The 27,192-nt window shown below is 36.9% G+C and overlaps 1 protein-coding gene across 5 annotated transcripts in view; it reads right to left on the reverse strand.

Moving 5' to 3' along the window:
- Positions 1–3,998: 3,998 nt before the first annotated feature.
- JPH1 (junctophilin 1) overlaps positions 3,999–27,192 on the reverse strand; it is an 87,374-nt gene continuing 64,180 nt past the window's right edge. Inside the window, exons 4-6 of one of the 5 annotated variants that reach the window (XM_040546041.1) lie at positions 14,992–15,656; positions 6,518–6,613; positions 3,999–4,668 (exon numbers count right to left, since the gene is read on the reverse strand). In XM_040546041.1, the coding sequence (XP_040401975.1) occupies positions 6,533–6,613; positions 14,992–15,656 (746 nt within the window). In that variant the 3' untranslated portion in view covers positions 3,999–4,668; positions 6,518–6,532. Of the gene's footprint in view, positions 6,614–14,991; positions 15,657–27,192 lie in introns of all 5 variants that reach the window. The other 4 variants (XM_040546044.1, XM_040546042.1, XM_040546039.1 and 1 more) reach the window with 4 other exon arrangements.

The raw sequence follows: 27,192 nt of genomic DNA on the forward strand, positions 1-27,192 counted from the left end.
CCTTTCCACCGTCCCTCCCCACAAATGTGTTTGGATGGTAACTATAGGTGCTCAGAAGCTGGAAAATGTTTCACCTTAGTTCATCATGTGTAGACTAAGGACTTCAAATGTAGGCAGCCATTTTCAAAACTCTTGGTCGAGATCTGTCTTTTGTGGTCTAATACAGTGTCTTTGCCAAGCTGCTTTTCAGTTAGCTGTGCAATTTGCAAATTTAAGAAAGGCATGTCTCTTCTTTCATGGTCAAGGATCCATCTCAAAGGAATTCAGGATTACCATACAAATTATTATTGTGAAAGATAATACCTGGAAATCTATTCTTTGTCTGTCCTCTGTATTTTCTCCTAATTTGGATAAATCAGCATAAAAAAGCAGAGTTCAAAATCACAGGCTTAAAGACTGTAATTCCTTTTCTGCCATTTACTGCTCCCTAATTAATTAACGTGGAAGTCACTTAAGAAAGTAAAACCTAGCCCTTGTCTAGGTGTATGTGCCTCAACTTCCACAGAGATGCCTAATTTGTAAGTTTAAGACATGGAGGAAGCTCAGGCAAGTGAGCCAAAATAATTTTCCAACACAGGATATATTTTATTCCATCTAACAATCCACATGTTTTTGTAGCAAGTCCAGAAAGCATCATACCGCACACTTACAGTAAATCACAACCCTCAAAAAGACTCCTTGGTCTTGAGTTGTGAATCACCTTCAGCCGTATGTCCAGTCTTTATCAGAATCTTACTGGGGGCATTTGTAGTGGAGCTCATAACCCAGATGACAGCAGATGTTTTCCGCAGCGATGACACTCTTATATTGGTTTCTATGAGTTATGAAGAGCCCTTATAAATCTCTGTGTACAGTTTTCAAGCATTTTCTTTTCTCTTCAGCTCACAAGTACCGTGTTTAAATCACTGCCCTGATAATGGAGATGGTGAGTGTAGCATTGCAAGTGGAATAGTCACATAAACCAGCATCAACAGTACGCAGAGGACTGGACCCAATGAAAATTGTGACATGACACATGTAATTCAGTGTACTACGTGCTGCAACAGAAATGGCTTCTGCAGCTAAACGCATACTGAGCTAAACTCAGTTCTTGAACAAGTGTGCTCAATAGAAAAACCAGGAGTTCCTGGATTGGCTGAAGTGTGGGGGCAAGTAGCTGTCTGTGGGGAACAGAAGAATAAGCTGAATTTGCTAGAGTTGGGGGTGGGTTGGCAGTGTAGGATAAAAGATAATTTAAAAAAATAGTGGCAGCACAGAAAGCATCCAACAGAAAACATTTCAAGGGTGATTAGGAAAATCCTGTTCTTTTCCATCTCTGAGAAAACAATTCAAAACCTTCCTCTTGGAGAAATGGTGCTCAATATACTGCCAATTTGCATCTAAACTCTCCCAGATAACCAGTCTTGAGTGATTGTGAAAAGCATTACATGAAACAAATAAATACTGACATGAAGAAATTTAGATTATTGAATAAAATGCTGCCACTTTTTTTTTTTTAATTTAAAAAACAAAACAAAGTAACATGAGAGATTTTAACAAATTCTGTTACAGGCTTCATTTTTTGCTTTTGTTTTTTTGGGGCTGAGAGATTTCCCCAACTGTTACAGTGATGACCACAACATAAACTGTTTAGACATGTACAGTTTTACTTTTTCTCTTAGTTTAAAAAACATTAACATTATAGATAATTTTCCTTAAAGATGTTGTGTATGGAAATTATGCTTCCATAATATCTCTTATTTTGCAGATTCTGTATTCCGTAGAAAAAAATTGAGATGGATTCTGTAGATGGCTCAGTTACAGCACATTGGCATATGCAGGTTCTTCCTCAGACTTAACATAATTTCTATTTTTTTCTTCTTTCTGTGAATATTAAATGAGAGTGAGAAGACTACTTCATTTGAAATGCTTAATTTCCACTCTCTTCATTTTCTTTGTTTGCTGAATTACATTTCCATATTAGAAAAGTATGTAGAATTGTCTCCCCTGACTAAATGGTTCAAATGAGCTCTGAGTAAAACCATTTAGATATAATTCACAACCATGTTTTATAACGTGGTTTTATAACAACTAGCTAAGACTGTTACTGTATGTCACTATGTAGTGAATTTCTGCAGGCTATTATCATTGCATCCAGGTTATTGTCAGTATCCTTTAATACTGCATAACTGTATCTTAATAGAGATATTTATGGCTACACAATATGTTATTAAAAGCTATGTAAATATTTCAAGACTTTTAATCAAATGCTTGCAAAGAGATGTTTACTCCTTTTAGAGTCAGCACTCAATTGTATTAATGAATTTTTCTCACCATATGTACATACCTGAAAGGCAATTTGTAGCAATATGTCATGAAATTTCTGCTTTCAAACAGAATCTCCTTTTGGAACACAAATGGAAAAAGTTCCACAGTATTCGCACTCCTTGCTGCTTTAATTTTGTAAGTAAATAAAGGACTAGATAAGGGGAACAGCAGTGATTTTTCTTTCTTTCTTTTTTTTTTTTTTTTCCCCAGCTTTTGGGATCTCATAATCATTAATTTGCTTTTTTTTTTTTTTTTTTTCCTGTGTACGCTCTACACATTGTTTAGTCAAATAAATGGAATTGCCCAAGAAAGCAGACCTCAAATTAAAAGGTAGGATCTTGCTGCCTATGGCATCAGTGGGCAAACACATGACTCTGCCTGGAGAAACTACTTTGCCTGGGAAAAAAAAAATTCCTTGCACTGAAGTTGGATAAAATTTTCCATGCCAGAACAAATCCTGGTGCATTAAGTAGCATTATATGCCCATGCTTTTTTTTTTTTTTTTTTTTTTTTTCCTTAGGCATAGCAGACGCTTTCCCACGTAAGACCATTTACAACTGATATAAGCTACTGGTAAAAACATTTCAGAGAAGAACTGTCCATCTGCTTTCAGACACCATAGAAAAATTGTTGTATTTCTCTGTACATGTTGATTTCTAAGAATTATGAACGCTGATAAGCAGGGAAAGATACCATATTTCTCAGCTGATTATGGAAATGTTTTTTTCTTCTATTTCTCAGCAAATCCTTTGCTTGTTGTTTTTAAGATTTACATATGCCTGAATGTGTTATCATATTCATAGAACTGAAGAAATACTTCAACTTTACTTTTTTGAACAAGTAAGAATACGATATGGATCTCGAAATGTCAGTGATCAGCATAGATCACAAAATGTAGCTCAATGACATCTGTTTAAGATTTTTGAGAATGCCTTTTTCTCTACTTGAAGAGCCAAAATTTTCCTTAGGGAATAGGTTATTATGTAGAAAATAGAAATTCTAAAAATTAAACTTCATGCTGGTAGAATTTAGAAAATAAGACAGCAACAATTCCTTCAAATATTACTACAAATAAATTTCCATTGAACAGGAACTGCTAAGAACACTTGCCCTCCTTTACAACTAACCATTAGAATTCCAGTACAGTTGACTAGTAATCTGAACAGGAATCCAAAAATAGAATTCTGAGCTGATTTACTAGTTCTGAGCTGATTTACTAGTTCAGCAAATATGATGTCTTTAAGACAATCGTAACAGTGACTTTGCTCTGTGTCATATATTGGTTCACATTTCTTCACTTCGAGTCTGTGAAGACCCTGAGAAGGAAGGAAGTCTAAAGTTATCTGCTTACAAGAACAGCTCTTAATGGACGAGTCATTGATTGAAACCAGACTGATTAAACCATCTTTGTAGTGAGAGTATAATTTAAGATACTACATTTACAAACATACAAAAATTCTGTATCAAAAGATAAAAGACACATGGGCAAATTTGCCATTTTTTTTTCCATTTTAAAACACTTCCTAGAATGGTTTTGTTGAAAACAGGAACTCGCAGTGATTTGAAAGGGGCCACAACTTCACTGATTTTCCAGGTTCATTTCTTGTTTATTGAATTTGTTAGAAAAATTGTTTCTGGAGAGTGCAAAAAGTAATTCTTAAACAGGAAGAACTAGTCTGAAACTCTATTAATAACCAACTTATTTTTATTAGAGCAAATACAGTTGTGAAAACTGTACATTATACATTTTGGGTCAAGAATTATAAATAAACTCATAGATAAAGAGTTCATTCTTTGACAGCAAGAAACTTTAAATAGACAAAATGACATTATTAAGTACATTGGCAGGCTTCATTGTGCTGTCCAAAATGTAGTGTACAGTATAACAACCAATTATAAATAGCCTTTCATGTAAAATACAGCTGTGCACATTTTAGAAAAATACCAACAATTTGTTTGAGCTTTGTTTTAAAAAAGCTTATAAATCATACATATTTATAAATGGTACTAACATGCTTACTTAAATTTATAAACATTTTCATATTTCAGCTTTGTTACCCATTATTTCCAGAGCATATAGTATTTTAAATAAACATTTAATAGGAATTAAATATGTCAGTTACAAAATTACCTCCCATGTAAGGAGACGGGGTGATTTCACTGTTTGAACATTTTGTCCATTATGTCAAGGCTTAAACAGTAACTTTTAAAACTTTGTTCTTATTTAAAAATTACTTCCCTAAATTTAAAACACAATTTTGACTCTTTAAAAAATAAATATACAAGTTTTATTTTCATTTGCTCTCTTTCTGCTTTCTTCTTTATCCACACTGGTGAAAACACAGGATTCTCAACATACTTCTGTAAAAAACACCACGGTGTTACTGCCCTGCTTAGAGCTGCTTTGCTGCACAATATTCAGTCTGCACCTATATTACTTTAATATGCTGCATCAAAAGATAGCTAATGTACTTTTAAGAATGTTGCCCATTACACCATGCAAAACACTTACAAAGTTTACAAACATGTTCAAAAACTATATTGTATGAAATATTGTCTAAGAGAGATAAAATAAACCATAATACAAGCCCTTTGCTTTTTGTATTTTGAAATTAAAATATTTACTTTCCAAATGATCACACCACATATTTTCAGTAAATCAGCATGCTTTTGATTAATATAGGGTACAGTAATTACAGTATAATGGCACATAAAAGAAACATGATCACATCATTGTAACAAAGGGCTGTGAAACTACTTAAGACAAACTTTCCAAATGAAAAAAATTGAGGCTTTTTAAATGCTGAGGTAAAATTATAAATGGACTTCAAAGACACTGAAGGCATCGAATCAATAAACAATCACTTAACATGTCTAAATGCTCTACCTGAATGTATTCAACACAAATCTAGTGTTTAATAATTACGAAAATTTATTGTGAGCATTAACTAGCTTAACTGTCACTGGTATTAATATGCACTCAGACAAGACTTTATTTTAACTGCTGGCAAAATACCTCAGTGCTGAAACATAATAATTCAAATCACCAATTACCACAGCACCAGAATTAAAAAAAAAAAGTCAACATGCAAACCCCATATCTTGTCTTTCTCAGATTATTCTGATATTTCACCTCCTGTTTAGAATGTACTGATATCAACTTCAGATTCTTAATTTTTTTACTAAGAAGAATTTGCTTGCTATTGGCATAAGCATTTGAGCACTTGTAGGAAGATATCAACAGTGTTAAATTTTGCAGTCATGGTATATTACTTCCTAAACCTTAAAGCAAAAAGACTCTTCAGGTTTAGGAAAATGAATTAAAGAATTGCATCTTCAGATTAGAAAAAGGTTTCCTTTTCTGCTTCTGCCGCTAGGCAGAACTGGTAGCGCTCTCCAGGTTGGACTACACACTATGTTATGGCTATACATCAAATTTCATAAACAACGAATGAACAGAATCATGCACAGGCAAATGAAATTCAATCTCCCAGAACACTGCAGGAGATGTTAAAAGCAGCAGGTAATGGAATAAGACTGGTGACTGATGCTGCTAACTATTTCTTCTAATGAGATAGGAGTGAACGCTGGAATCACTTCCACAGCAACAGAATCCTCTGACCACATTCCTCTGGCAGTCGTTTTCCCATCTCCCCACTAAAAACATCAGACGGTAAAATAGTAAGGCAGCTGTTAGCTTCCATCAACAAAAAGTGCAGCTCCGTACATTTCCAGTTTAGTCACACTCTGCTGGAACAGATGGAGAAGCCAACGCACTTCACCGGCAGGGCTGCTTCAGCAGATTATTTTGTTTGTTTTCCGACATGGCTGCTTGCTTCAGCTTTCAGAGGACCCCAAAGCCACAAACCATCAGCAGAGTAACTGATCTGGGCCCCTGGCTGAATTTTCCAAGTTTCATCTCTCTTGCGCCCATCCTAACGCCAAGCCTCCTTCCCTGTGTCTGAGTATGCCTGGTGCCATTTAACAGGCTGATGACACAACTGCAGAGAACTGTGGGCTAACACCACTAGTTGTCATGACTTCACTGAAGGGTCAAAACAGTTACATAATTAAATAACTATGTTGAATCACATTCAGGCATAGCTAAAATTAAAGTAGGGAACGTTAAAAGTATGCAAATAAATTCAATCTTTATCATTTGAGGTGGGGTAGATGTGGTGATTGCATATGAGAACAAGACCTTTCTTACCTTTCCTAATTCCAATCAAGTTAGAAAATGGACAAAAAGAATGGCTAAACCAATATTCAACAGCATTACCAGGGCAATCATGACCGAGTTAGGGCCCTGAAAATAAAATAAAGATAACAAAATTAATGCAACCTTCCACACAGTGCACAACAACAGGATCTGACATTATCATTTCTACCATTTTTGACTTTGGTCTGAAAGATTACTTAAATATCAAAGGTACAGACTCTGCTCCTGAAACTTAGCTATTACCCTTGGTTCTCAAGTGAGCTAAATATCACCTCTGTGAAAATTAACTGGATAAACACAGGTAAGTATATTATTACGTTGTTCTCAATCACACTGGGAATAACGGTCTGACAACTGACTGTACAAACAAATTAAAACAAGCCCATAAACACAAACATGGTATCAGCTTAAAATAAAACAAAATAAAAAACGCAAACTTGAAGCCAGAGCACTGTTCCTCATTCGTACAGTGGGTTCCTTCTCTGACGCCAACCCATTTCAAAACAGGAGTTTTTGCATGATGCTGTGTTGTATGAAAAGAATACCTTATATTTTTTTTTTTGTTAACCAAATGAAAAAAAAAAGTTATTACTACTCCACCAAAAATCCCTAGCTATGTTTCCATTACAGATGAAAAAAAAAAAGATTTTCCGTCTGCAAAATTAAACATTAGTTTTGATCTACTTTGACACTTGGTCATAAATCCTTATCTTATATACCTATTTAGTGAATAGATGAAAAGCCAAAATGCTCCTTCCCTTCCTAGCTAGAGCTAAACTTGGCTACAAAACTAGCTCTTGATTATTACATAATTTTAGTCTTTCTGTGAAGGCAAAGAACAAAGTTTTTAATTCTTTTCACCAGTTTTAGAAACCTTTTTTTAACATGGATGCTTTCTGATAAACAACTTCAAATAATGTATTCAACAGATGGAAATTCTCAATTCTTCCACTCTTCTCTTAAGTAGTATTCGGTATAATACAAAATATTTTCACAGAGATTTGTATATGTTTCTATTTTAAGGTGCACATTTAGTGTAAGTAGAAACAGAAAAACTCCTCACTCAGACAATACTTTCCTAAAACACAAGAAAGCCCATCAGAAAATGTCTCCAGAAAACTGATCTACCTAAGGATCACTGGCTCCCATAAGAATGAATCCATTTTATTAGAAATTATGTATTTTTTTTGACTTTTCACAAGAAGCTTGCTTTGTAGAAATTCATTATGCTTCATGGCAGCGGTAACATTAGCTATGTAATTTCTGGAATGATCAAGTAACTGCTTTAGCAGTGTAATTGCGAAGCTACTGAAAAGTATTTGTGTCACTACATGCTCTCATCCTGCAATAGTCTTATTAAACACTTTCTACCACAATACACTTTTACACAGTAGTAAAGATAGCAGGCCAGATATGGACTGCTAAGTTCTTGAATAAGTCACAAGATAAGTTTTGTCAAGCACTGCTTAAATCCTGGGGAAGTCTAACCCCAATCGGCACTTCTATCCATACAGGTTATGAAGTTCCCTTTGTACCTACTCAGAGACATCTGTACATATGCCAAGAAACTAGGTGCTGAAGTGATTTAGACCATCAGGAAGCTCTTTAAATTTTACCACGGGGTAATGGTATTAGCAGCAACATTTGCCTTTTGCTTAATGACAGAATGTCAAAAATATTCACTAGAAAATCAAAGACTATGGCTTAGGGTCATCCTATTCAAGGGGATTTTGAATAACAAGTTCCCACTTACCAGTGGTATGTTTTAACCATCGGGTCACAGAACAGAAGTGGAACCGTGTTCCCTCCTTCCTACTGGAAGCAAGCCACTATGCGCCAAAGAATATGAGATGCTTGGTGACAGAGAACAGGCATAAAACTAGAGCATGATTCCAGGTATGGTTATGTTTCTTACCACAGGACTGTAAGCAGCCTAATTGTGGTAGTGTGCAACTTGAGCTTCATTTCTTCTTTCTCTTTCTGGCACTGTCACAATTGTGATAGCTGTGGTTCTTCTATACTTTCCTACTGTGAAGAAAATCCAAGTACCCACCAATACATTCAGAACTGATGACTGTCCCCAGTGATGTCTGGAAATTGTGAGATTTATGCATGAAAGCCATATCGAAAGACTTTGAACAACAAAATATGCTTAACTTGAAACCACAGCTAATCTGAGAATGTCTCAGTTTTGCAATCTTGAAAGCTGGTGTCAATACCCTCAGAGTGAATTATTTTTTCTTTTGCAAAAAGCATCCCAGAATCTCATATGACAAACTAGAATAACACATACACGCTAATGATACATATCACTCGGCAAGGAGTGTGATTACACTATTGATTTGCACTCAGATTTGGATTCAGCATCTGTAGGGACTAAGTGTAACCAAAATCAAGTCCATAGATCCTTTGTAGTTTGGCCTCCCACCTAAAAATTTTACAGTTACATTGCATAGGAATTGCAATTAACCATGAAGGAGATCAATGCCTAAAGCCATTAAAATGTACTGCAATTTGGCTGTCTAACACTTTACATATTTTAAAATAAAATCCATGGAAATCAAGTTGACTTACTCCTACTGAAGACCTACTGGGAGTTGACAGGAGCCAGGAACTTATTCATTACCTAAAATATCCTGAAACAGCATCCTGATAGCTGCAAGACAGATTTTGGCTGAATGGCAAGTTGGAACTACAGCTCAAACAGCAACTCGGTATCATTAGTGCACAGTCTTACAGAATTAAGGTTGGAGGAGGAAGAGGGAACTTCTCTACAAATGCATCTATCAGGTTAGACAGGTTTAATAATCTCATTACAGTAACATGAGATAAATTAGGTTAAAAAAATAAGGGGTATGGTCTGAATCAAGAGATCTCTCATTCTGAATCAAGAGATCTCACCTACAAAGACAGAAGAAAATGACACGTTAAGAACTTGGTTGCTGAATTTATATTAAGATCAAAGAAAAATGTGTAATCTATTTATGATAATAATCTAATGAGTCTGTACTTTAGACAAAGAAATCTCATCTCCTTCAGCCTTCTCTGTGCATTTCATTTCCTATTCTCCTAACTAAGACTTTGAGCCCACAGCAGTTTCTTGATACACTAGAAAATGATCAAAGAACATTTGTAGAGTATGTGGTTATTATTCAGTAACCCACTACCTGTTCTATAGACACTTATGAAATGAACATTTAATGCTTTAAGACAAATACCATAAATAAGACTTTGGTATCCTGCAAGGGCTTAAAATAGCAAAAGCCAAAATTAGTCTGAAGAGTCCAAGAGTGACTAGCACAGGTGCAATAAAGAAGCTGTAGCAAAAAAAGTCCAGACCTGCTTAAAAACTGCCCTTCTAGCTTTTAGTATGTCAGCCACTTACACAGTTGAAAATATATCCACACATTAGGTTTTAAAATGTGGCGCAAAGAAAGTTATTTTCCTGAAATGTAGAGCCAGGAAGTATTAAGACTAGTATTATAATCCCATTGCATTAGGAATGTCAATTAAATTTAGCATAAAGTTCTTGTTCAGAGTTTTTTTTAGGATCAGGCAAATACTGGTCTATTTTTCTAACGTCATGTTAGCTATTTCCCTTACTAACTGGATGTTAAGTGAACGAAGAGATGGAAGTAGAAACACAGTAGGTAACATTCAGATAAATGCAATGATTTTAGAGAGAGGTAAAAAGCAGGCTAAACAGTCCATGTGGCTTACAAATCTTGACCTACAAAACAAAACCAAAAAACCCTGGCAGTATCATAGAACACCAGTGTCTGTGTTTCTCCCTCTCCTAGGGCAACACAGGGACATGTCAGACAAATCAAATGTGTACTCATAAATATACGCTACAATGGTATTTTTTGCAATTCAGTCCTATTTTTTATCCAAATCCAAGACAATCTCAAATCACCTCACATTCAAAGTGCGACAGCAGCATGCAAGTTGATACTGGGGCTAGAGACTGCGAATGTGCAATTAGAACAACAGTTAATACTGGTTTGTGGTTAAATGTCTGTGCACTCTTTATACTGCATTCTTTATATAACATAACCCGAAGGTTCCTAATGCTCAGTGAAAAAAGGGTGATATACCCCCCATTTAATAGGATAAATGTTTACAACCAGGCAACTATTTTGGAGCAGTTGATGAACAGGGACTTTGGCACAGTGTTTTTATGCATGTTTTCACCTTGACAAAACTGTGTCAGAGTCCTATGGCTCTTTCTTACAAGCTCTGGAATGATTCTAAACTTTAATTTTGAACATTAGAAAATAAGAATGTAAAGAAATACATTTACATACTTTAAGTGCAGTGTGGGCATAAGTATGTGCTGACATTTTTCAAGTATAATGCCAGAAATGGAGATACTAAGAGAATCAATACTGTTGCTGTAACAAATTTATTGCACAGATAATTTCCAATAACATTCTTAAGGATATAACAGATTCACAGAAAATATGATCCATGAATTTTATTAAAATAGGTGTCACAAACTTCTCTGTAAATAAAGTTGTTTAATGTTCTTAATCCAAATTAATGCATATGGATATCTTAAAGGTCTGTGTTTCACTCAGATGTGAGAAATGGCTTTTATTTGTAGACATGGAAGGAAGAACTGAAAATTGTATGTCCTATATCTATGTTTTTAATGCAGTCTCACTGGAAAGCCAGAAAAAGCACAGCACAATTTTATTGAACACTTTCAGATAATCTAATGAAAGTGCTCAATGAATGTTATATATTAATATTTTATACCCAAACCGTGTTTTCTCATTGTCTTTTCACGGGAGTGGGAGTTTGTTTTCTTACTAAATTTCCTAACAAAGATATTTTTAAAATTTTATGGAGGATCTAATGCAGATGTGCTTTCAAATCACAGCAAAATTATTTGTCTGGATGAATGTAGAGCAATTGCAATTCCAAATAAAACAATTCTCTAATGCAGCCCTAGAATTCTAAAGTCTCTTAACATTCAGAACTGCTTGGGATAAAGAGAAGTACACTAATCTGTTTTTTCCTCAGCAATTGTTCACTTTTAGGAAATTCATTCTATAGGGGCAAATGTATAGACACAAGTGGAAGATATCTTTGAAAAATAAACTTTCTACATATCCTTCAAAATGTTGTTATATTAAAAATGAGTTCCTCAGCTCTACCTTCTCTCCTTATTGACATGCTGGGAGTAAGAGTAATGCGTTTAGTGTGCTCCAAATGAAGCAGAGGGACAGATCCTAGATGACCTATAATACCAGTAAACAAACAGTAGCTAATGTACAATATCTGATTACTCTTCCACCTTTCCTGGTAATAGGCTATAAGTTCACAGTCCTTATCCTAATTGGTCTATAAGGTCAATAAACAGCAGTTTAGGTGTCTTGCTCGGTTTCTTAATTTGAAGACTCCCTCAGCTCCAAACCATGATTTGGTCTGGATGCAATTTAAGAAAATGTAAGAAAAATAAGGACTATTTCTAGCCACTTATTTTCACCAGAGCTGAACGAAAAATTTCGGGCTGAAATTGTGTGTGTGCTCACTCGACATTTACGAGCCTGACAGCTTTGTGTTACCCTAGATAGGAGTCATATCTGTGAGATTTGAAAGGTTAAAGGGCTGACATCAGCTGTAATACAGATTTGCAGATTACAAAACCACTGTGAACATCTAGTTCGACCTGCATAAAACAGAATATAAGCTTCCTGCTAAACTATAGGATGTCATCTTGGCAAAATGCTCATTATTGAACTATTCAGTGATCACTAATGAAAACTGATGTTACATGTAATTAATCTCATTAATAGTGACTTAAATTAAGACTTTAAATCTAAATCTGTCCAGCTTCAACTTTCACCTGCTTGTTCTTATACAATTGCATATTAGCTTGGGAAACTATTTTATGAAGTGGACTTACAAAGTGTGATTTAATGTGTCAAACAGATTTTCTACCTTGAATATCTGCATCCTTCATTGTAACACATTTTAATTACTCTTGAAGCTCTTCACAGGTCTTTCCCTTAAGGTTTTTACATTTTAAATCTCTGATTTATGGACACTGTATTTTGTTCCAGAAGTGGTTGCACCAGTGCCAAAAACAGATAAAATAGTCTCCCATGTACTCTTGCTTAATCTTTCCTGTAGATAAATCTAAGGATTATACTAACGCTTCTCATCAACAGCAGACTTGGAGCTCATCCTCAGTTGCCTCTCTTGCTCCTGATCTACCAGCCTTTTCCAGTTCCCCTGCTGCATGGCCAGGCTTTATCAACTGTCTTTCAACACACAATCTTGTATTTTGCTGTACTACAGATAGATAATTATACCTGCATCTTCTCTATATGGTGACTTGGATCAGTTTGTACTGGTTATCTGTTGTCTACATTATTTATCAGCTTCCTAGTCTCTGTGTCTTCTGCAAACTTTATGGGCAACGTATGTTTTTTAAGAGAACATTTATGTTCTCTTCCATGTCATTATTAAGCATGTTAATAAAGCAGTGCAGCAGAATTAATCCAAGAATGACCTCACCAGCATAATACCGAATTACCAAATTCCTGGTTTTTTTCCAATTACTTTTTGAAAATCCTCAGTCAGTCTTTTAAAAATGATTTTAATGTGACATTTAGTCTTTGCATTACTGTGGCTTCCTTGTCATAATAAATAACTGTGTAAAAGCAAATCAAGTGACCTTCTTGACTGAGGGTATCATTCCTCTGCCACTTGAAGATGACAAGCTTATCTGACAAGATCTTTTACAATGCATGTTGGCTGGAAATTCCTTTACCATTCATTTTTGAAATTATTTATTAATGAAGTTTGGTGTCATTCAACTGTTTTGCCTGAGCTCTGTGTTAGACTAGCAGGATCTCATTAATTGGGTCATTCTGTTTATCCTGTTTTAATAATGACAGTTATTTTTCTACTGGAGTACCAAAAATGATTCAGACAAATAATGCTTATTAAAAAATTATCACAATTATTTAGACCTCCTCATTTGCTAGATGTTAACTTCAGGATCTAAAACTAACATATTCCCAAGTTTCTCTTGGGCAGCAATAATTTTATTACCATCAGAGGTTCTGAATTCAAAAATCTCTTTTTTTTTTTTTTTTAAACGCAGAATAGAAATGCTTATTAGTTATTTCTCTTTTTCAGCATAACTATCAATAATTCTGTTATTCCTAAACAACATTCAGATTCATAGTGATCTGAATATTTTAGTTTTTGATTTGATATCTTTAATATTTTAGTTTTAAATTTCTTTCTCCATTTCCTGATAGAGAAAGCTAGATTTTTCATTTCACACTAAAACCCAAGCATTGTTAGAAGTATGCATTTTAAAACAATACATATTTAGATGCACAATTGCCTTTTTTCAGAGACTACAATCAACACAGAGAGGAAAATGAAGATAGGAGAATGTCTGGACTAGGTCAGACTGAACGGGAGCATCCTTCCCCCAACAGTAGTCAAAAGCAGACCTTTAGAGAATGAGATCAGAGCAAGTGTGTACAGGGATACTTCTTCCCAAATACCCTCCAGTCTCCAACAACTTGTTGCTCAAGAAATTCCAAAGTCCTTGAGGTGGTATCCTTGTACTAATAATTCTCAATGGACTTTTCCTTAAATATGTCTGTCATCTCTGGAGCCCATACAGACTTCTGACTGCTTTTTTGCCTTTGATGTTCTTTGACCTGAAGTTCCAAAAATGCAACACATGCTGGCTAGACTACAATATACTGCATAAATTTAATTGAATGCCAAATAATTTGTCATGACGAGGTTTTCCTGCTTTTCAAAATTACCTTTCTTTAAGCATGTGAACATTTCCCCTGTGTTGATACTAATTACATTGAAATGTACTGTAAGGGTAGCTGTAAATTATACAGCTCCTGATGACGGTCATCAGTTCCTTAGGCACTTTAAAAACTGATGGGGAAAAATTGCTGAATTTTGTTTTTAACAAGATTTTTGGAAGAAGCTACAGAATGTGCAGTAATTCTATATCATGGCAACAGCCTAGCTGTGCAACTTCTAGTGCTGCCCAATTATCCACTGAGGCACAACAAACATTGCTTTGAAGAAAAAACACAGAAAGATATTTATATGTATATTTGCAAATATGTATGCACACACACACACGAAACACATAAACAAACATACACACTAACGTACTCTTAAAGAATATACAATACTCTTGTGTTTATGGATGCAATAGAAATTTGTATTTCAAAAGTCTGTCACTATCTGGCTATCAACTGTCCTTTCCCAATTTTCGAAAAGAATATTATTAAGGTCTGGAACGAGTGTTCCCCACTCCATTTGGGTGTAGAGGGTTCTAGGTAGCAGACTGTATCCCAATAATAACTTAACAGAAGTCTGAGCCTTTCCTGTCTTTAGGTTGAAAAGCTCAGCACTAAGACGGAAAAGGCAGTGAAGGTGAAAAGCTTTCCTATAGTACTTACCGAGCTGTTTGCTACTTCTTTTTCCACTGCTGAAGATGACTCATTATTAGATGGATTCTTTGGTGCAGCAATTTCTGGTTTCTTAACTTTTGTATCAGGTTTGTTTTCTTTGGCATCTGGCTTACCCCCAGATCTAGCAGGACTTGGTTTCTGTGAGGGTGGTATCCGTGCAAGTGTTGATGGTAATGGGTTGACATATTCATCATCTTCTTCCCTGAGCTCCTGTGGAAGCACTGTTGGATTCATTTTTACATAATAGCCATGGTAGTGACCATGCAGCTCCCCATTCTCTGTGCTGATGGGATTGTGATGGGCCGAAAACTTTGACTGGTGTTTTACAGCTATCTCCTCCTTCACTGGTGCTTTTGAATATAAAGGCTTGTTAACTGTGGGTGTTATATTCTCAGTGGCTAAAAGCTTTTTTTCTTGATTGAGTCTTGCCCCAGAAGTGGAGCTTTGCCTTTTCAGATGTTTTGAAGGAGAAGGCTCAGAAGGAAGAGGAGGACTATGCCTCGGACTTGCCTCTGGGGTTCGAGGGGGTGTAGTACCTTTTCGATAAAAGTGAGGTGATTCTTTTGGGGTAGTTGGTTTTTCCTGAACTTTTTCTTCAGTTTTTTCTTTCACCTCCATTCCTTCTTGAAATTTTTGTTTGATATAATCAGGACCTGAAAAATAGCATAATAAAAATATTAAGATTAAAACAAAAATAAGACTTTACAGTAAAATTGCATTGGGATGTCAGACTAGCCGGTATTGCTAAAATGCTGGGGAAGGGGGTGTTACTCAAAAATTCACTGACTTCTGTAGAGATTTACCGTAACTCACTTACTAGTTGAAGTTAAAAAGTTACTGTAGTTTTTGATAATTCTTGGGACTCCTTACTGATTTGGTTCAGTCACTTTATGTCTTCAGCTTTGCAAAGGGTAAAAAGGATATAAATAATCTCTGAGGAAAGTCTGAGGGACTGAAAACTAACTTACCTTACATATCTATCTATTTATCTATCAATCTATCTATCTATCTAACTTTTTATTTCCTTTCCTAAGAGCTATGTTTTGAGGTATGCTTTGCTTAATTACCTTAATCTATTTACCTTCTACCCTCATGATGATAGCATCTGTTTGACATGGAAGTATTTAACAATCAGAATGAAATATCTTTTCTGCCCGTATAACCCACAGGAAATAGGTCTTGAGTCAGTTTTTTTTTTTTCCTATTTTCTGTATGCGTGCACATCAGCATATCTTACAAAGATGTATATGTGCCTTGAACTCACACACACTGGCTTTGTCTTCCTAACCTGATCACACTTACCGTATGAAGACCCAGGTTAACCCCACTAGTGGATAACACAGTTCTGCTTCGAGGTTAGGAAGACAAATTCTCTCACATTCACTAGGGAAATACTTATACAGCAGCCAGTATGAAGGATATACTTGCACAAAATCCTAGCAAAACACCCACGAGCACACTCACCACTAGTGAGGAGTCAGTGATCAAGGTGTATTTTTATGCACTTGTTCACATAAAGACAAGCTGCCTGAGATGTTTTGCTCCAGGTTTTGGTTGTCTGATTTAACAGTTTAGTGGAAAGACAGGAGCAAACACTCTGTTGATGGAATGAAATTTCTGTAAATCTGTCTGTATTGTGGGCAGCATTATCTACATTTCTTCCTAGGGGCCACATCCCAGATTCCAGGATCAGGCCTGTGAGAAGTCAGAAATGGGGAACTCTGTTAACAGAGAACTGCAATAATCTTTGGCATGTTCAATAACAGCTCTTGCCAAATACAGTGCAACTATTTCTCTGCTTCTATCTTTGCTAATACAGCTACTTTCCTTTGATTTCTTTATCTTCTGTAAGTGAGGCTTATTTGGGTTTCATGTCAGAGAAATTCTGTGCCCAGAGAAAAATGTCTGCACACATTTTTCTCCTTTGAGTTTCTAGGAGGTTCTAGCTGTGCTAGGCAGATACCGTGTTTTTACAGATGCCAGGAGCGTATGCATCATTACACAGCGCTGAGATGAGAGGAAGGAACAAAGAGCAGCATGAAGTTTTCGGAAGTTATGAATCATCTGGTAAGTAAGCATTGTTGAGAATGAGAATTACTCGGCAAGGAATTGCTTTTGAGGAGGAGAATCACAAGGTTTTCGGTATCTTTGAAAACCACTGGTGAAAATAGGGAGTTGTTGAAAAAGAAAGCTGGACTTAGACAAGTCAGGATTTGTTCTCAAATGATGTTTGAGGGGGAAGCTTTGAGGAGGTAAGCCTGCACAAAAGGACTGGACTAAAGGTTTGGTTCTTAGGGAATTTTATAATCTTCTTGGTAAAAGGGAAAGGCAGCACAACACAAGTTAAAGTTGCCATGTATGAAATCACAGTTACAATCAAAATTCACAAAATTCTGTCATGTAGGGTGTTTCCTTCTATCTTTGCCGAGATGCACAAGTTAATACTGAGGTTTCAAACACGCATAAAGTTTGGTTTTCTTCTCTTTGTCACATGGGATAAAACTAGGGGTATAGTGAAAAAGATAGTTACAAGAGCTCTGCCTAACTTTTAAGCCCAAGCCATGGAGCTGTCAATTTGCAATGACTATTTATTACAGACACATCTACATTCATGCTAGATTGCTCCTTATGGTAAGAGCACCTCAGTCTGGAACACCCTCTCTTCAGCCTTACAGTGCTGCTCAAGTGGCATCCAAACTGATCTTGCGTGTACCCCCTATAGCAAGCTGCTGCAGCTCTTTCTGAGTTAGATTACTCACATCCTGCAACAGCTCTCCACTGCCCAGTATGTGTAAATACCTGACATTTACTAATGTATCAGAGCACTTGGATCGAAGGCACTTTGGTAAGAAACACCCCTGGGCCTCACAAAATGTCAGCCTTCTACACTGTTTCCTGTGATCACCTAAAAGCCTTCCACTGAACAGTGACTGTCTCCTCCCAAAACCTCCAGACAGTTTTGGAATTTCTGAACCAAGGAGGGAGCCAGGTCTTGGCTGCCCAGGTCTCCATGTAGAGTGAAAAACAACAACAACAAAAAAAAAACAAACCAACAAAAAATTATCTCTAACTGGAATTCTGTGATTCTGTGAACTCTCCAAGGAAGTTAACTGTCAACAGGCTAAAAGTGTCATATTTTTACTGGGTATTTGACAGCATTTGATGCTAAGTGACACTGAGCCCAACTAGAGAAGGCTGTAGCTCTCTGCATCGAAGTAAAGTCTGAGGTGTCTGATAAGACACAGAGCAATTGCTTCAACATAACAGAGCAAACCCCCTCCCACCCCCAAGCCCTCCAGTACATCACATACGACTATTAGAGATACATCCCTTGCATCCAACCCTGCCAGACATGTCTTTCCGACACTTGAATTCTTGGCTCTGTTCTGAAGTTAGCTTTGGAGGCTCGCCAAGGACTTTTTTTACGTCTGTTCACTGTATTCAGTACAATCAGCTTATGCACCTGTCTGAACCACTGACTCCAAGCAGAAAGAACACAGTTCCTGCTTTCTTCTGAGGACTACAAATATTTGTCAGGACTTAGCATGCCCCCATTGTTAAAGGCATTATCTAACAATAGAGACATGGGCCACAGACTCCTCCTTTTTCTTCTGTGTAAGTGCACTCGACAGCATGATTCTGAAGGAACGAGGGCCATAGGCGTTTGGAAAGGGAGTCACTAACATTTGATCCCAGAAGGTGGTTTAGCCGCCTGTTCTTTATAAGGAATCCTTTATTGGATTTGAAGGTGGGAAGAAGGTAGGGCTGGCTTACCTGTCTAGGAAATAATCATGGAGTTCTGTTCTGTTTTTAGTTCAAGAAATGTGTAGATATATTACTCCATATGATACTTCTGTGTGCCTAAGAAGAACCTGATCTGGAAAGCAGAACCAAGACATGTTTTCTAACCAAGATTAGGTTTCTTTGTAGATGAACCTATCTGTTTTCTCATGCTGACTTGCTCATCCTGCTACCACCTGTTCAAAATTGATGTGTCTTTGCTGCTGAAGTTTAGATATGGGGCAGTTTTGGTTCATACAGCTAATTGTGAAGTCAGCAGTTGGATGGCACCACTAAAGTGTGAGTTAGCCAGCAGCTGAGGGGAATAGCCTCCGAAAATGGAAAGGACTGTGTGGATATGTGCAATGTATGCATGTGGAGTTGGATCCTGTAGTGAACTGCTCTGCTTTGAAGAACATTTTATAGAATCATAGAATCACAGAATATCCTGAATTGGGAGGGACCCATAACGATTGTCAAGTCCAACTCCTGGCTCCAGACAGGCTACCTAAAAATTAAACCATATGTCTGAGAGCATTTTCCAAATGGTTCTTGAACTGCAGCAGGCTCGGTGCCGTGACCACTTCCCTGGGGAGCCTGTCCCAGTGCCTGACCACCCTCTGGGTGCAGAACACTAACACTGGCCCTAACACCCAGTCTGACCCTCCACAGTCCCAGCTCTATGCCGTTTCCTCGTTCCCTCGGGTCCTGTCACTGTCCCCAGAGAGCAGAGCTCAGCACCTGCCCCTCCGCTCCCCTCGTGAGGGAGCTGCAGGCCGCCATGAGGCCTTCCCTCAGCCTGCTCTGCTCTGGGCTGAACAAATGTCATTTATTGCTGTTGGTGAGGGATGCTTTGGTTTGGTTGCAGACACACTCATAGTTCTTCTAAATGTGGAATTTCTTGTGGAGTTTTTGTGTAACACGCCCTTCCTCCTGGAAGGTCTCCAGTAAGTGATGTGACAGCATGGCCAGCCCTGTAAACGAGAAGAGAAGGGTGCCCTGGTTCTGCCACGGCATTTTTAGAGAGGTGACAGCCGCATGCTTTCTCCCATGGCCTAGTGAGGTATACATATTAGCAGCATGGCGCTGTTTCAGGATTGCGGCTCAAGCAGTGCCTGAAAATGTCATCTTGCAGGATAGTGTAAATGCAGTCAGTGTTTCCGAAGAAGGCTAAGAACACACTTTGTGCCTTATCAGCTCGGAATTAAATCTGAAGCTCAAGACAGATTACAGAATGCAGCTTGGACAGTGAGAAAAAAGGTGTGGATATATATTCATATATTCCAGCTTCAAGCTGTACTCTTGCCTATTCAGTCTGGCCTGTTTCACTGATTTTGGCCTCTGTGTGAAGAGGAAGAGATGAGGATATAGGAATAGGGTGGGACTGAAGGAGGATGAGTTCTGGAGGTGATGAAGGAACCAGAACTCCTTCCAGTAGGGTTAGTGACCCTTCAAGGAACAATTCTGAATTCCATAGTCAATATGCATAACTGAGTAACCTGGCATAACTGAATAACCTGGCATAAATCTCATTTCCACAACTTAATGACCTTTTGCCTTACTTTAGTATAATCATTTCTATATACTCAAAATTATTAAGCTAATCCTTCTTTTAATTGGAAAAGCAGTCCTATACAGTGACATATCAAAAAAAAAAAAAAAAAAAGATGCTTTGTGGTAGGACTGCAAGACAATACATTTTCAAAACAAAACAAAACACAAGAACACTTCTGTGGTTTCCTATTACTATAAAGTAATACAGTAGTTCTTAGTAATATACAGAATTAAAATATAATGGAATATTGAATTAAAATAGTACTATGTAAACTAAAATATACTATATTCTAGAATATTTTAGTTCAACACAGCACTATTTTCTGTAAGAGTTAATCCATTGCATCCTAATCTCTGGCAACTTTCCATTTACTCTAGTATGACCTTGGACATGCCTTACTTGGTCCATGTGTAAAGAGTCTACGCAGCAGACACTCAAGTTTGAAAGTTTTTCCCTGAACCAAAATTATCTAAGACAGGGAATTGTGTTGATATCAACAAACAATTTCCACAGGAAACATTTTCACGGTGCCAGGAAAGTTGTGTGAAACTTCACTAGGACATAAAATCTGATTCTGGGAGCAGCAAAAATTTGGGGAGAGTAGGTTTTTCTGAGTTAAATTTGAGACACTAAGCAATATGAATGAGAGCCTCTCACCATGCTATGACAGCTGATAGTCCTGCAGCCCTGCACTATATGTGACTGAAGCAGGGTCCTCTAAGACCCTATAGACAAGTGCAGGCTACAGGACCTGGGTGTCTCTGGTCCTTTTGGTGGATTGGCATTCCACCTGTAAACTGTCTGGCTGTTGCACAAGAGGTGCATCCTCCTCCTTCGCTTCCTCCTTTCCCCCCTCCTCCTTTTTCTCCTCCTCCTGTTCTTCTCATTTCTGAAAGCCAAGCTACCTTTAAATCACTTAAAAAGGAATTTGGATGGAAAGTGCTGTTATTATATACCCTCTGCAAAAATGCTAATTTGGGAACTACCTGGGATTACCTAAGAGACTTTACTTAATTAGGTCATCATAACTTGCATAACTATATTTAAAACCTAGAGGTTGATGTGTTCTTAACCACAGAGACTGATTTTGTTCTTCAGGCAAGTCTTCTCTATTTGTTTTTCAGAGGAAAATGAAAACAGAGCAAAATCACCTTCTTAGTATATGGAAATAGAATTTAGGCTTTTACTCCATGCTCTTTTACATTAAGTAAAAAACAAAAACAAACAAAACAAAAAAGAAACAGCTTCTCTAAGAAAAAAAACCCACAACTTTATTAATAAATGTCTTACAATTTCTTCATGATACTTCTTCCACTCTTTACTCCCCATTCTTACAATTCAGGAAAAAACAGTATTTCAATTATGAAATTATTTTAGTTATCTTTTGAAGATGGAGAAAAGATGGCAACATCTATATCTATGTATGGCTGTATCTATGTATGCTCCAGAAAATACTGTTTAAAGTACAAGTGAGGCTGAAATTTTGTGATTCAATTTCAAAGTACATTTGAAGCATTTATTAATTAAGTATTTATTAGGAAACCTATTTCTGTTTTTTAAACTAGAATGCACATTATGTAACAGAACCTGACTAACTTTAGTACTATATAAAGAGTTAACTAATAACTGTACCTGTATTTTGACCTAACACATTTAATTCCCAGGTAACAAATGCTTCAAGAAAATTTATGTTGTACTTCTAGATAAATTCTATCCTGGAAGTGGATACTTTGATCCCTAATTCTGCTTACACATGTGCATTGTTAGCAGAAATACCCTCAGTCTTCACTGCAAGATTTACCTGATTGTTTGAGGGGTAATGGCGACAAGATCAAAATTATTCTAACAGGATGCTGCAGTCTATATGCAAACTTCAGTGCAAATCATTGGTGGTACCAAGAAATGCCTCAAATCTGCCAAGTTTAGAGGCCCCATTTTACTAAACTCCTGAATACTTATTCAATAAAAAAGAGTGAGTTTCTCCTCGGAATAGTTCACAATCTAAAAATACAACACAAAAGATAACAAAAGGGTTATACCCATTTTACGGATGGGGGAGCTGAAACAAAAGGAAATCACAGCCCAAAGCAAACGTTTCATCTGAGTAATACCTCTGAATTCAATGGTAAGTTGTCAAAAAAATACTGTTATGCTCAAAGTTTTGCAAAGTTCTTGGTAAAGTGATAGCCTGAAGCTGCACAGGAAGTCTTGGTCAAATTTAGGGGTGGAATTTAAGTTTTCTGAGTAACCAAAAGCTAACATAGGAGTTCAGCATTAAGTCTGTGACGTGTCTCCACAAATGTCATCTTCCTGGAGAAATTGGAAACTCTTTACTGAACTGGAATTCAAACATTCATTTTGTTTGTGTTTGGGAGAATGAAATAGTAAATGATGAATAGGTTATCTAAAGTTTCTAACTTCTCATTATATACCAGTACAAAACCAGGCCACAATATTATTGAAGCAAAACCTAAAGTCTTCTGTTTCTAAGTGAACTCTAATTAAGGAAAAAAATCTTTTAGTAATGCAGATTGCTATATACTGTTTGAGAAATAAGCCAGTAAAATTCACCTGGTTTGTTATCTTCTGATGTGATCAATTGATTTTTAGAGCATCACTGTTGGCAACAATATCTGTGATCTCATGATAAGATTTATTTATTACTCTGATGAACGTTCATAAAACCTTAGAAGTCTGGTGACATATCTGATGATCAGTTAATACAGGACCTTTTTTTCTGCAAGTATCCAAAATGCTAGCATGTTAGACTTCACAATAGGATATCTATTTTATAATCATTCCTCAGCATTCAGGATGGTAACTAGGTGAGGGAAATAAAAATAATCATTTATCAGTCTGTTAAAAGAAGAGATTCAATGAGTCATTAAGAAAGCGCAAATAACTATATTCAGTAAGTTTTAGAAAGACAGAGTTTTTTATTATTGCTTCATTGTGGATATGCATAGAGGGGAGGAAGAACAATAATTAACGTCACTAGTACTTCCTCTGTTTTATCCTTATTTTTCTGAAGGTTATGCATGTAACAGGAAAAAAGGCTTTTAAATGCTAGGCTGCTGGTTTGAATTCAGCCCAAATGAATGGATGGCTGTGCAATGTCACGTGTGAAACGTGTTGATGAACACAGCAGAATGTAGCTATGGTTATGGCTTTAGCAATGCTTGGCAGCCCTGTCAGCCATCTTGGCAGGCTGAACTGGGATGGAATGGGCCTGGAGTTGGAGAGGGTGGGATTGTAGCCATAGAGAAATCTATGATCATAATCTAAGGTGCTCAAAGAGGCATAGGACTCTGAGAGACAGGTTCTGTCTGATTTAGATATTGTAGTTTAGGATGTCTGCAGCACCCTTCTAATGAATATAGGGTCCCTGCAGCAGGACAGGGAAGGGTACAACTATTTCATGATTGGGCTAACATGTAGCTAAGTATGTGAGATATCTGGTCCCCAGACAGCAAGAAGGCACCTGACTTGATTGTCAAGTGACAGGTGGGATTCTCCTAAAAAGAAATACCCTCATTCCAGTGATGCACATGTATGTTATTTTATTTCTTACTTCCAAATGATATATACAGACCTCATTACCTTTTTTTGGTTGCACCTAGCTGGTTATGCCATCTCAAATAATGGCTCTCCTTCAGCGTACATGAGAATGTTTTAAACAGAAAATCATACATTCGCTAAAATTTAAAAATAAAGTGTATAACAAAAGAGAAATAAGAATTAAAATGGAAGGCATGGTTCACACTGTTGATATTTACAAGAAACCAAAGTTTGGGTGCCTGTTTTAACTTTAGCATCTGATGGCACCTACATTTCTGTGAGGTATTACCAGCATTTTAAATGCCAGTAAGCAGCTTCCCTAGCAAGGGTCAAATCAAAAATCTCGCCTGGATTAATTTTTAAATTCCTTCCAATACCTTTTTTTATTATTTTTTTTTTCTTTTTCTGGATGGAGATACCATGGTTGCCTAGGAAAGCAAACTACAAGGTAAACATGAGGGAGAAGACTGCATGTTTTGCATAATCCAAACATATCCTGAAATATAGTGTTAACTATTTGGGATGCTTTATAAACTTTCTTGATTGACTTTCACTCCTAAATCCTCATTTCCTTCTCCCCCCCCCCCGCCTTGAAAATACCTTCCCTTTGCTGAAATTTTATCCAGCTTAGACTTCTGTGTTTTTTCAGTCTATTGTTAACATTACTGCTTCCTTAAACACTACCCCTAGTAGAAGCCTTTCTTCTCCTACTGCACTGGAGGCAACAGTGATACTAGCATGCTAGCATGTGCCAACAGTTACACACTCACTAGATCCATGAACGTCATGGAGAATGATGCCTACGTGTATTTATTTTATGGAACTGTTGTGACTTGATCTGGCAGCCTGCTGTCCTTCAAGTCATGTACTACCAACATGATCTCAAAATGTAACACAAAGATGGTATATAATGTGATCCTATGCTACTGCTACAACCTGACAAAGCCACATCATTATTTTGGGACATAAAAGTTAAAACACATGAACCTTTCACTTAGGAATAACTTTAAAAGGTAGCATCACTAAATATAAGCATATTTTCAATTCAGCCTTAAATGCAACTTTTCCTCCTTATTAAGTAAAGCTAAGCACCTACAATAGATAAAAACTGGTAGAAACTGCTTACTAAGTGTCTCATGTAGAACAACCCCAAACACTCAAAGTTCTGCGTGTCAAGGATGCCCTCTCAACTATTTTCTTAACTCTTCTTAGGAAACAGTTTTGTGCAGTATCATAAACAATTTCCAAGTAGTTTTGCTAGAATATCTGTCTAGTACGTTTAAAATATCTGCCAATACTTTATTTTCCTGGTTTTGACATCAATAAAAATCTACATCAAACACTTCCTGTCACAGACTTTACAAAGACCAAGAGTGCTGAGTTACTTATTTACTGACTACACATACAGAGACATGCATGCACCTGGCCAAACCCACAGCTAGTATTTATGCCTCTGTATTTACTCTGTTCTGATGTTTGCACAACATAAGGTAACTGTTAGTGTGGCTAGTGAACTGATGACTTTGTTACTAGTCTATCTATTTCACACAGAGAATGAGATTCCAAAATTACAAAGGTATTTGTCGAAAAGTATATGATATTATGTTATCTCAAAATGCTGTAAGAAACCTCTTGAAAGTATTAAGTTGTCTTCTCAAGCACCTGGACTTGAGCTGCTAGCAACAACAAAGATAAAAAAAGGAAATGGAAATCATATATAACATCACAAACTTGTGAGTCTAACGGTAGGATGACACAACAGAAACGGTCTATCTGTAAGGAACCCAGACTGCCTTCTCTTTCCCTCCCTGTCAGTTCCTGCAAATCTGAAGTTAATTTGAGTCATCCCATCATTATCATACCTGAATATAATACACAAGATGTATTTTTATATTTTGTATTCCCAACAACTCTCCAATAAATAATTGAAGAATAAAGAACAAATGAATCTCCAAAAGTTAGATTTCCTTCCACAAAAGGATTCTAAATGTGTAATTATGGAGCAAATGTATATACACTGAAAGATCTGAGAGCAGGAAAAAATATACTAATGAATCTAAAAAACTGTCTGTAGCCAACACTAAGTAAAAACAATCTACTTATTCTGATTATCCAATCTCTGCTTCATTTCTATAACTGTTTAAATGGTGACTAAAGTTGCTGTGACATTTGTAGAAACAGAAACAAAATTCATAATTGTATTTGCATAATAGATTACAGTGTGTAGGCTCTTACACTTTTGGACTCATTACCACTAGAAACAGATTTATCCCACCTGATAGACAGAATTTTGAGTGCTGTGCAGCTCTCTAACACCTCACTGGGACATCAGCTCATGGGCACAGAAATTGCTCATGACCAGCAATCTTAATTACTGCATGGCTTTCTTTACTTACCCTAACTCTCTGCTGATGAATACTGACAGAAGTTCAAAAAATATTTGACAAGATTATATGGTGTTGGCATATGGCTCCTGTATTTAGGCCAGGCTTCATTTTTCCAGGCTGGATAATATACACACATTGTACTTAACGTGAATGCTCCCAGCTAAATAACACACGTGCTATAATCTACTTGAATGCTTCTGACCCTGCAGGCTGCTTAATATGAAATAGCTGAGAAGGTAAGTTTTAGCTTTTTCACAGAAAAAAGCAGAGCCTATTTTACGTCAGCCAGGCTGCAATGGGGCATGAGGGAGATTGAAGCCTATGGTCAGTGTGTGCTTTACGGTTATTAAGAACAGGACATGAACCTCTGTTCATGGGAACCTGCTTTCTGAAAATTGGAAAAAAAAAATCCCTGGGAAATTTAGCAAATGTTAACTGCAGCAGTGGTGTTTTTTAAGCTCCTTTATGTCTATCATAAAGGATGGGCAGAAGTGAAAGGCTGTAATTTTGCTCTCATCACAACTGCATATTCTCTGAAGAGATAAGTATGTATATAAAGAGTCTGTTAATGTGGCGTAATAGCCCCTTTACCCAGTAAAATCATATTTCTTTACATTTCTCCCAGCATGTTCACACTTTCCTTGTATGACGATGCCCAAAGCTATAGACACTATTTCAGAGTGCATGTCACTGGCATCATGCAGAGAAGGGACCATTACCCTTCTTCTCCATGACGTGCTTCTGTATATGCAGCCTGGAATAGACGCTTCTCCTGCTGGATCACATTTCAGGTGCATGGCTATCATCCTGCTCCATGGGAGTCTGGCAACTGACCTCAACAGGAGCAGGTTCACATCTCATCTCCAACTGGCTGACAGCCTTAAGGCTGTCTCATAGCACTTCTGAGGA

The sequence above is a fragment of the Cygnus olor genome, chromosome 2, assembly GCF_009769625.2.
Source record: "Cygnus olor isolate bCygOlo1 chromosome 2, bCygOlo1.pri.v2, whole genome shotgun sequence".
NCBI lineage: Eukaryota > Metazoa > Chordata > Aves > Anseriformes > Anatidae > Cygnus > Cygnus olor.